The 12061-nt window shown below is 47.0% G+C and overlaps 1 protein-coding gene across 2 annotated transcripts in view; it reads right to left on the bottom strand.

Moving 5' to 3' along the window:
- RAI14 (retinoic acid induced 14) overlaps positions 1 to 12061 on the bottom strand; it is a 181230-nt gene that overhangs the window by 129002 nt on the left and 40167 nt on the right. For both annotated transcript variants that reach the window (XM_088466963.1, XM_088466964.1), the window contains exon 2: positions 5180 to 5259. In XM_088466963.1, the coding sequence (XP_088323089.1) occupies positions 5180 to 5215 (36 nt within the window). In that variant the 5' untranslated portion in view covers positions 5216 to 5259. The remainder of the gene's footprint in view (positions 1 to 5179; positions 5260 to 12061) is intronic.

The raw sequence follows: 12061 nt of genomic DNA, 5'->3' as shown, positions 1-12061 counted from the left end.
AATACAATGTATTTTACTGTTAAAAAAATAAATAAAACTATTTAATGTTTTTTGATCTTTAATCTTTTTCCTGTTTACAAACAGCCGATGTTACTTTTGCCATTGTTGTCAATAAAAAAAGTTTACCCCATTTTCTTATTGGTTCAGAACATTTATTTTGTTCCTAGATTTATAAAAGGTGACCTCTGCATAGAGCTTAATTTCAACGCTGAAGCACCCTTCTCTCAAAAAAGTAGGGCCACGACTGTCCTACGTATGATCCCCATAATCTGAGCCGGCCGATATATATAGGGGTCTATATATCAAGCAGTGAAAAGCGTAGAGACGTGGACCAGTGGAGAAGTTGCCCATAACAACCAATCAGCTCCTACCTATTATTTTATAGACTGTACTTGATAAATGCTGCTTCAAAGCAGATTGGTTGCTATGGGCAACTTCTCCACTGATCCACTCCTCCACGCTTTTCACTGCTTGATAAATAGACCACACACTCTGGTTACGCTGGTACATATGGTGCCTGCCTGCAGAGGGCGCCGGGATCAAAACAAATGCTCCCTCCATGGAGCCACCTGACCTTAGCCCAGCCCCCAGTGCGGAGGAGGAAGAATCCTGCGGCTCTGCCTCCGACCGCGGCCTGCACAGTGGAGACACGCAGGCTCACAGCCTCCCCCTCCCCTCGGCAACAACGCGCCAAAGAGTGACAGAGATTTCGGGGGGCGGTGTTCTGCTTACCAGCCATGATAGGGTCCGTCCGCCCCTGCCTACAGTTTCGGAAACAAGAGACCCCATCAGCTCCTACAACGATGTAGCAGGCAGTACAGCCTGGAACATTTTACATTTATTATTATTTATTACCAGTTACTTATAGAGCGGACACATATTCTGCAGCGCATTACAGAAAGTATTTAGTCATTCACATCAGTCCTTCCCCCGTGGAGATTACAATCTCTGGGGTTTATGTACTATGCCTTTGAGAGAGATAAAGTGGATGGAGATAAAGTACCAACCAATCAGCTCCTAACTGTCACTTTACAGGCTGTGTTTGTAAACTGACAGGAGCTGATCGGTTGGTACTTCAACTCCATCCAAGGCTTAGTACATAGAACCCTCAATCCTCTATCGCATGAACACACACAGACACACACACACAAACACACACACAAACGGGTTAATTTGTATTCAGAAGCTAATTAGCCTGCTAGTGTGTTTTTGGATTGTGGGAATAAACAGGATTACCCGGTGGAAACGCGCACAAACATAGGGAGATCATGTAAACTCCACACAGATAGATCCTTGGTGTGAAACAAACCCAAGACCTGAGTGCTGTGAGGCAGCAAAGCTAGCCACTATGCCAGAGTTTCCCAAACGGGTTTCTCAAGCCACCCCAACAGGTCAGGTTTTAGAGATATCCATATTTCAGCACGAGTGGTTAAATCAAATTGACTGAGGTACTAAGTAGGTCACCTATGGTCAAGCATGGATATCCTTAAAACCTGGACTGTTAGGGTGCCTTGAGAACCGATTTTGGGAACCTCTGCACTATACCAAACATGTAGGGTTGTCAGAATAAATCTAAATGAAGAATTCAAGGCTATCCAGTAGCAATATTTAATGTGAGCAGCACAAATGGAAAAGGTTCATCGCACAAATGGAACAGCAGCACCACTGAAAAGATTCATCGTACACAAATAAAACATGCTTATTGCTGCAAAGTAATAACTGTATCACGGAACGCATAAGAGTAGGTTAGTATTCCAAACACCAGTATAAGACTATTTGCTGCTAATGTCACATGCAGACATGATCACTGTTGGTCTCCTCCCACCATCCCTGCGAGGAGAACTGCTAAGCAGTATAAGGAGGAATACCATTTATATATTATATTAAAGGCACGGTGCTGAAAATTCAGCGGAAAGCCCCAAGCCCGCTGCACAATAGATACCATACCTGTACTGATTGCAAAATAAGTCATTCAGACTAATTGCTGCAAAAGTCAAAACTACGTGGATGTTTTGAACATATTTTTACAATCTCTATCAAACTCTATTGTGAGTTCAGAGTTCACTACTGCAGTGTGTGACACTGATCTTGGGGACGTATACAGAATTTATTGATGATATACACCAATCCTACATTACAATCTGGCACTTTCATCATAAAAAGTAACTATATGATTCCATTGTTTCTGTCTTTTGTTTTCCAAATGGTTAGGATCATAGCTCCGCGATCCGATCTAAAGATCTACAGTAAAAAGGTAGACAATGTCTAGATAGACACCAGATGTTAGACAGTATATAGGTCGACAGGGACAAAAGGTCGACACACTAAAAGGTATACGTGTAAGAAGTTCGCCAGGTACAAATGGTCGCCACTGTCAAAAGGTCGACACAAAAATGGTCGAAACGTGCTTTTTTGTTTTTTTAGGGTTAGGCTTAGGGTTAGACACTTGCCGAAGTGTTAGGGTTAAGCACTTACCGCAACAGTTAGGGTCAGGCACCAAGGGGAGGGTTAGGGCAAAAAATTAAAATGTGTCAATCATATGCATATCGACCTTTTCACCCTGTCGACAATTTGTACCCGTCAACCTTTAGTGTGTAGACCTTTTGTCCCTGTCGACCTATTGCCTGTCTAACATCTGGTGTCTATCTAGACATTGTCTACCTTTTTACTGTAGATCTTTCAATCCACACCCATAGCTCCTTGTTGTTTATCTGTTCATTTTACTATTTTATTGGCAATTGTTAGCAAATTTATTGCACCACTGTTTTTTTCTCTTCCATTACTGTATTTATATTGTCTTGCGGTTCAGTACTTAATATTTTGGTGTACTGAAATGCCTGAAATAAATGAATGAAAAGTAACAAAGGAAAACCTTGATAAAACATGTCAATTAAAAAAACAGCAATTACGATAAATATAAAGCGGGTTAGTCTTCTGGTTTTGTGGTATCTTCTCTTGACATCTGTTATTTTCATATTTTCTTCTTTTGAGCATAAAACGCAGATGATGGAAAACACATTTGCACAGAGCAGGATATAAGGACACCCAAGTCTGCGATTTATTAATGTGTGTTACCATGGGGTGCCCCAGGCAGGAGAGATAATTCCACCTCATTACCCAGCTTCTCCAGATAATCAATCTTTTAACTGAAAAATCTTTTAAAAAAAGTTTAGAAAACCTGCAAAGCATTTTAGATGATTTTTATTTTTAAATGTAGACAATATGGGATGTGTCATTCATCTGCCGAGTATTAACGTGCGACAGTCACTGTAGGGAGTATATTTAGTAATGTGCAGGTTTATTGAAGTGGAGATGTTGCTCATAGCAACCAAATAGATTCTAGCTATTAACTTCTAGAAGGTGCTAGATAAATGAGAAGTTGAATCTAATTGGCTGCTATGGGCAACACCTCCGCTACTATAAACCTGCACTATTCTGCTAGGCAGGTGCGCCGAGAGGAGTGGGGGTGGTAGGAGTGGGTACTATTTACCCAGGCCCGGGCTTGCTAGATGGGCCCGGCGGGGGCCCGAGTCCGACGCCGCCTGCCCCTCCCTGTCAGCAGCCCAGCACACGCTACTGTGTGCTGGGCTCACTGCTGCTACAGTCTCCTCTGCCTGTGTGGAGGGCGATCACACCAATCGTGCCCCCCTTTGGATTTGCACCGGGCTGGGAGCTCAAAAAGGTTTTTATTCTTTCTTTTCCTTCTAAGGGCGCTTGGCCACGCCTCCCGCGATTAGGCTATGCCACCTTCCCCTGGGACCGGGCTCGATCTCATATATAAAAAGGATATAGAAGGATGGGCCTTCCACCCTGGTCCCTGGTTATCGGAGTGTGGTCATCTGATGATGGGGGCCCTGTTTCTGTGAGGTAACCCTGCACAAGCGGAGGAGAGGAAGTCTTGTAGCTACACGAGTTACTTAACGGTCTTAAGGCTAGGCTATCAATAGGAAGATCAGGTGACTCTCAGAGCTGGACCAAATGAAGATAATACGATTCTGACAGTTTTGGGAACAGCCAAGACCACAAACTTAATTCTGCTCCCAATCTGGCCTGTTCTTGCCCTCAGATAAGGTCCACACCGTTCCACTGTTCAAAGACCGAGGCTGTCCGAATAAAGCCAAGACCAAGGCCGTTGGGTGTATAGTACGTATTCTCTACACTGCTTCAGCTGTGGTTCTCCAGGTGTTTATTAACAAACATTGCCAACATGATGAAGACTTTTCTTACCCCGTGCCCTGCATGTACCTTCTATCCAGAGAAGAACCCGACCCCTAAGCTGCAAGTAGGACCAAGCAGATGGGTGAGCATGTCCCATCAGGCCTTGTGCTCAGTGCATGATAACCATCCCCTGTATGTGTCCAGATATCACAACACTTAGCTGCAGACAACTGTGCATGATCAGTCTTATTGTCCATAACAACCATCAGACAACTGATTTAATTCCCTGTACTCTACAAATGGCAGAATAGGACTGGGTGCTACGTGTTACACTAACTTTTCTGCACTTCAATTGTTGCAATTACCCATGCACAAGTCTTATAAATAAATAATATCACAATAAATAGGAGTGATCTGTTCTCACTGACGTGTAAAAGACACACACACACACACACACACACACACACTACAAATCTAACAAGGAAAGACCAAAGACATACGAAATAACATTGTAGTATGACCGTATGATATTTTGCTCAAACCAAAAATCAACATTAACAAAAGCGATGCATAACATAAGTTTTTGTTCAGTAAATCACTGAGGGTCAATTAAATTATTAGTGATTATTTATCCTCATCATCCTTTCTTTAAAAGGCGCCACAAGGGGTACACAACGAACTAAGTGGCTAACAGTACACAACATTGTAGAACATGGAAATGGTTTAGAAACATTTCTACATCAGCAGTCATAGCCATGCCAGCGAGTAAGTGTGGTATCATACCGCACTTGTGGTAGCTCCGAACGCGCTGATTTTTATTTGCAGCGTAATAGGGCTGCATCCAAAATCAGCGAGTCTGGGGCTAGATCAGGGCGCGAGGGGGACGAGTTCCACTGCCGTTGCCGACATTGCAACGTCAACTGGCCCCCGTATCCCCTAACTGAACTGACCCCAAGGTGGACAACACAGGTGTAACCGCGTATAGGCTGCCCCAGTTATGCTACAAGGGTTTGGTACTTACATCACTTTTCCGAAACTTGGCTTTTAAACTTTTCATGTTTTTTCCATTCAACTTTTCACAGCTTTATTGTTCTTCAAAACCTGCAAAAGCAAAACACAAAACATAAGTAATCCGGCTCTTTGCCAAATCGAAACCCCGAAATATAACAGGCTGTGTGTGACCTCACTTTGAATACAAACCTGTTCTCGCTTCCCTAACAAAGAAGATTAATAAAAACAAAACAAAAAACACACAACTACAAATGTTTTTGCGGTTTGCTCACAGCCACATAAACAAGGTAATTCTTCTATCTCAGCAATGACGGAGTCTACTTGCTGATCTAAATGAAAGTATCATTATATTAATCTACAACTTTATATCTCTGAAAGGGAATATCCCCCCTTTGGATGTCTTCCTTTTAGAGAACGCTTCTCCCGTCTAAGTAGCAATCAGGTGGGATTTCCTCCCCAAGGACCAAAGCAATTACCTTAATTACACCCCTGGAGGCACACACATTTGAGCCTTCTGAAAGACAAGTGTTGAGGGTAAAAATTCCTTTGGAAACAAAAGATGTGGTACTGAGGTGCAAAAACCCTAAGTGATTTTGGGGGAGATGTACTTGGGATTAGGAGACAGAGTGAAAAGTGATAAGAAAGTGATAAGGTGCCAGCCAATCAGCTCCCAACTGTCATTTTTCAAACACAGCCTGTGAGATGACAGTTAGGAGCTGATTGGCTGGCACCTTATCACTTTTCACTCTGTCTCCTAACACTGCTTAGTAAATAGACCCCTAGTCTTCTGAAGAGGAAAAAAACGGAGACACTGCTCATAGCAACCAATCAGGTTCTACCTATTATTTATCTAGCACAATATATAAAATGACAGCTAGAAGCTGATTGGCTGCTTTAGGCAACTTCTCAGCTTTTTCTTACTTCATGAGGTTTGACACATCTCTCCCTAGAACTCAAATCAGATTTCCTTTTTTTTATTTTAAATGTGCATACAAAACAAAAACCAAAAGCTTCTAACCTATGTCTAATTATTCTCTAGATATACACTTAAGGCCCCCATACACGGGACGATTTGAAAACGTACGACACCTTGTTACGTTTTCAAGTTTCGTCCGATGCATCGCAGCATGCTGTAAATGGTATTCGATGCATCTTACAAGATGCTTCATTTACCTATTTACAGCATGACGGATCGTAGATCAAATGGTTTTTCCATCTGATCTACAATGCCGATCCACGACGCCGGGGACGCGCATCGCATCGGAATAGTCTATGAAAACCTTATTTTTCACATGATTGGTCGTTATGATCAGTCGGAAATGGCCAAATCGTGTGAAAAATCACCCCATATAGAGGCTAATGCAGAGCAAGGCTCAAAATGGATGTAAGTAACATTGGAAAAAATAAACGCACACCAAGGGCTCGATTCTATTCTGCGCGAAGTGAATAGCTCCGGGAATCAGCTCCCGGAGCTATTCAATACACGCGCAGCTAACCCCGACTAAGGATTTCTTCTCACACCCCTCCGGGGATGCAAGCAGAAATCTGACAAAAGTCCAGGGCGAGGCTGTTTTCTGCCCTTAGCGCCGGGAAAACAGCATCGCGCCGGGAAGTTAGGCCGGGGAATGCCCATTCTCGCGCCTTAAACAGGGTGTTTAGTCACAAGAACGGGCAGTCTCCGACTAAACACCGTGCACAATTGAATAGCTCCGGGAGCTATCTCCCGGCGCTATTTACATCGCGGGCTATTGAATCGAGCCCAAATTGTTGTATATTTATCTCACATGCCAAGTTCTAGCCGCAAGCAAGATTATTTCCTCTCCACAATGCTGAATAGACGCTCACTTACAGGTCACAGACCTTTACATCCAGGTTGTGCCAGTGTTTTCAAGCCATGGGGTATATATACTACTTCTTGGAGGGAGAGAGAAAGTACCAGCCGATCAGCTCCTAACTGCCATGTTATAGGCTGTTTGAAAAATGACAGTTAGGAGCTGATTGGTTGGCACTTAATCTCTCTCCAGGGCTTAGTACATCTACCTGTCCCTTATGTGACAGAAACACATTTGCTAATGGGTAGAAGTATAATTGCCAAAACCTGTCTGTCTAATACAGCAGAAACACCCATCCTCTATCTTGTGTACACAACAATGGCCCTCATTCAGAGCCACTCGCTAGCGGCAGTACGCTCGTTCCGAGCGATGTTCGCACATCTGCGCATGCGTACGGATCGTTATACGCATGCGCGAATCAGTCAGTGCGGCCGAAATTCATGTGCTCGCAATATAGCGAATGCCTGCTATTTTGAGTGACAGAATGAGGCGTATGTGGGTGGTAACAGGGGAAGGTGCTTGAAAACGGGGAGTGGAGATCAGAACGCAGGCGTGCTTAAAGGTCAAAACGGGCGTTTTATGGGTGTGCATAATTAATACTGCAGCGTCATTGACCACGTCACTGGGTTATTTTATAGCCAGAACTGCTCGCAAGATTGTGGTAGCAAAAACCAACCACAAGAATAGCGAGCAGTTCATACGCTGGTCGATGTACTCGATTAATCTAATAAATAGCGGACATGACGTATGGTGTGAGCGGCCAGGGGGCGTTTTTAACAAATAAACAAGCGTATGTTTTGCTCGCTCGTTCAGACTTAGAGGTGTGAACAGACTGCAATTTGCGAACGGATCATTTGAATAGCCACCACTTGTTTTTGAACGAACGACCGCAAATAGCGAACGGCTCTGAATCAGGCCCTATATGTTTGATAGATATGAGAGAGATAGATAGATAGATAAGTTAGATAAGACAGATAAGATAGATAGATATGAGATAGATATGAGAGAGATAGATAGATAGATAGGTTAGATAAGATAGATAGATATGAGATAGATATGAGAGAGATAGATAAGTTAGATAAGACAGATAAGATAGATAACATATATAACATAGATAAGATAGCTAAGATAGATAGGATAGAAAAAACATTCTGAAATACGATCACAAAATCCCACAGATGTATGTTCTGTGCCAGGGAAAAAAAATATGAGATATGGTAAGAACTTACCCTTGTTATCTCTATTTCTACGAAGTCCATAGGGTTCCACAGGATACCTTGGGGTATAGGTGTGACGTCAGTCATCGGGCACCAAAGAGTTAAGCTTTCAGCCTCCCAGGATGCACTAGGTCCCCCTCCTATACCCCGCCCCCGAGCCAAGGCATCTCAGTTAGTTACCAAGCCATAGGCCGGAGGAGGAGAAGGAAGAGAGAGAACAAAGATCTGGACACATACAAGAATCACATTCTCACCAGAGGGAGACGGAAAACCGGTGACCAGAGCAAAACCCATCTGCAGCACAGGTGCGACAGGGCGGGAGTCCTGTGGAACCCTATGGACTTCGTAGAAATAGAGATAACAAGGGTAAGTTCTTACCATATCTCATATTTTCTACTTCAGGGTCCATAGGGTATCCACAGGATACCTTGGGGATGTCCCAAAGCAGTATCCTTTAAGGGTGGGGACGCTCCTGTGCAGAAAGGAGAATCCGCCGCCCGAAGGAAGCATCCTGAGAGGCGAAGGTGTCAAACCTGTAATACCTCACGAAGGTATGGACAGAGGACCACGTAGCAGCCTTGCAGATCTGGACTGCAGAGGCACCACGTCGAGTTGCCCACGAAGGACCCACAGACCTAGTGGAATGAGCCTTCACAGAAGGAGGAACCGGCAGGCCTTCATGAAGATAAGCTTCAGAAATAGCCATACGGATCCAGGCTGCCAAAGTTTGCTTTGAAGCAGGCCAACCCTTTTTACGGATGCCATAGAGGACAAACAAAGCGTCCGACTTCCTAAACGAAGAAGTGCGGTCAACATAAGTCCTTAAGGCCCGCACAACATCCAAAGAGGCCTCACCCACGGAAAGACCCGGTGAGTTAAAGGCCGGAACAACGATTTCCTCGTTAACATGAAACTGGGAAACAACTTTGGGAAGAAACTCGGGCCGAATGCGGAGCACTGCCCTGTTCCCATGAAAAACCAAGAAAGGGGGTCTACAAGAAAGAGCCCCTAACTCAGAAACACGTCTGGCCGAAGCAATAGCCAGAAGGAAAACAGTCTTAGCTGTACTGAGCCCAGTGGTTCAAACGGCGGTCCTTGGAGAGCCCTCAGGACCACAGCCAAATCCCAAGGCGCCACAGGTGGAACAAAGGGCGGCTGAATGCGGACAACACCTTGCATAAAGGTGCGCACATCCGGGAATGTAGCAATCCTACGGTGAAACCAAACAGACAGGGCCGAAACCTGTACCTTCAAAGAAGCAAGGCGAAGCCCATGATCTAGTCCCGCTTGTAGGAAGGCGAGAATCCGAGACAGACGAAACTCCCGCGGTGCATAACCTCTCGGTCGACACTACTGGAAGAACGTATGCCACACGCGATGGTATATCCTCGCGGAAGACAGTTTCCGAGCTCGCAACATGGTACGCACCACAGAGCTGGAAAACCCCCGGGACCTCAGCATGGCCGTCTCAACAGCCACGCCGTCAAAGACAGCCGAGTCAGGTCCGGGTGAAGACAAGGACCCTGAGACAGAAGGTCCGGTCGTAGCGGCAACCGCAGAGGACTGTCCACGGGGACAGACCCTGAAGGTCTGAGAACCAGTGCCGTCTGGGCCACGCGGGAGCTATCAACAGGAGCGTCCCTCCTTCCTGTTTGAATTTCCGGATTACCCGTGGAAGAAGGGAGACCGGAGGGAACAGGTATGCGAACCGGAACGTCCACCGGACGGACAGAGCATCCACCAGAGACGCCCCTTCGTCTCTTGTGCGAGACCCGTACACCGGCAACTTGTTGTTGTGCCGGGACGCCATGAGGTCGATCTCTGGAAGACCCCACCTGTCCACCAGCAGTTGAAAAACGTCCGGGTGCAGGGACCATTCCCCCGGATGAACGTCCTGGCGACTTAGAAAGTCCGCCTCCCAATTTAGCACTCCCGGGAAGAAGACCGCTGATATGGCCGGAAGATTGCGCTCCGCCCAAACCAGGATCCGAGAGACCTCTACGAGAGCCGCCCGACTGCGGGTTCCTCCTTGCCTGTTTATGTAGGCCACGGTGGTAGCGTTGTCCGACTGGACCTGTACCGGGTGACCCTGGAGAAACCGATGTGCCTGCTGGAGAGCATTGAAGACCGCACGGATTTCCAAGATATTTATGGGAAGCTCCGCTTCTGTCGGCGTCCACCTGCCCTGGAACAAGTGTGGACCCAAAACCGCTCCCCAGCCCCGAAGACTGGCGTCCGTTGTCAACGGGACCCAATTTGGAACCCAGAACGGACGTCCCTTGTTGAGGTGGGTCATCTGTAACCACCAAGCAAGGGACAGGCGAACCTCCGGGGTGAGCACAATCGTCTGGGACTTCAGAGACTGAGGCAGCCCGTTCCACTTGGACAGGATCAGGTGCTGCAGAGGTCTGGAGTGAAACTGGGCGTATTCCACCATGTCGAACACCGACACCATGGAGCCCAGTAACCTCAACGCCGAGTGTAGGGACACCCGGCGGCTGTGCAGACAACTGCGCACCCTTGACTGTAAAGCAGAGATCTTGTCCTCCGTCACGAAGATCCTTTGCTGTCCCGAGTCCAATAAGGCTCCAAGATGCAGAATCCTCCGAGATGGGATTAGAGTGGACTTCTGCCAGTTGATTAGCCAGCCGTGCCGTTGCAGCAGTGCAATGGTCAGGTCCAAGTGGCGTAACAGGAGCTCTGGAGATCCTGCCACCAATAACAGGTCGTCCAAGTACGGCAACATGCGGACTCCCTGCAGCCGCAGAGAAGCCGCCATTGACCCCCATCACCTTGGTGAAAACCCGTGGTGCTGTTGCCAGGCCAAAAGGTAACGCCCGAAACTGGAAGTGGTCGCTGCGGATTGCAAACCTGAGGAACTGTTGATGGCGCAAAAGAATAGGGACATGCAGGTAAGCGTCCTGTATGTCCAATGACACCATGTAGTCCCCAGGTTCCAGCGCCAGAATGATGGACCGTCGGGTCTCCATCCGAAACTTCGGTACCCGCAAAGACCTGTTGAGTGCTTTGAGGTTGAGAATCGGACGATACGACCCATTGGGTTTCTGTACCAAAAAAAGGTTTGAATAGAAACCCTGGCCACTCTGGGAGAATGGAACAGGCACTATAACTCCAGCCTGGAGCATAGTGTGCAATACCTTCCGCAGCTCCGTAGCCTTGTTCCGGTCTGATGGTAGACCCGTGGTGAAGAATCGAGCCGGGGGTCTGTGCCGGAAGGAGAGGGCGTACCCGTGGGAGACCACCTCCAGAACCCAAGTGTCTGTCGTAGTGGTCGACCAACACTGGGCGAACTGCAGCAGGTGGCCTCCCACCGTGGGATCCCCCAAAGGGAGGCCCGGACCGTCAGGCCGCAGGCTTGTCATCTTGCTTGTGGGCCGGACGTCTGGTACTCCATGCCTGCTTCCGGGGCTTGACCGATTTCTTAGGGCCAGCCTGTCGAGGAAAACGACTGTGGTTTGGGCCTGCCCTGGGCCCTACATGACCGAAAGGACGATGGTCCAGAACCAGAAGGAGCAGCGGCCGACTGGAGACAAGCCGATTTGGCTGCCGCCAGCGTGGCCACAATCTTATCCAGATCCGGACCGAAGAGAACTTCTCCGGTAAACGGCAACGCCTCCAGACCCTTTTTGCAATCTGCGTCCGCCTTCCAGGATCGCAGCCACAAGGTGCGACGAGCAGCTACCGCTGCTGAAGAAATCCTAGACACCAGAGTACTAATGTCTAGGGCCGCCTCGTTGATGTAGGTGGCCGAATCACGGAGATTGCCAATCAACTCCGCCTGTTCGGCCGGACAGTCGGAATCAAAAGAAGCCTCTAATGAAT

This window comes from Taudactylus pleione, unplaced genomic scaffold, assembly GCF_031769625.1.
Source record: "Taudactylus pleione unplaced genomic scaffold, aTauple2 ptg000068l, whole genome shotgun sequence".
In the NCBI taxonomy this organism is placed as follows: Eukaryota; Metazoa; Chordata; class Amphibia; order Anura; family Myobatrachidae; genus Taudactylus; species Taudactylus pleione.
Note: the sequence above shows the minus strand (reverse complement) of the source record. Positions and strands in the feature narration are given on the sequence as shown.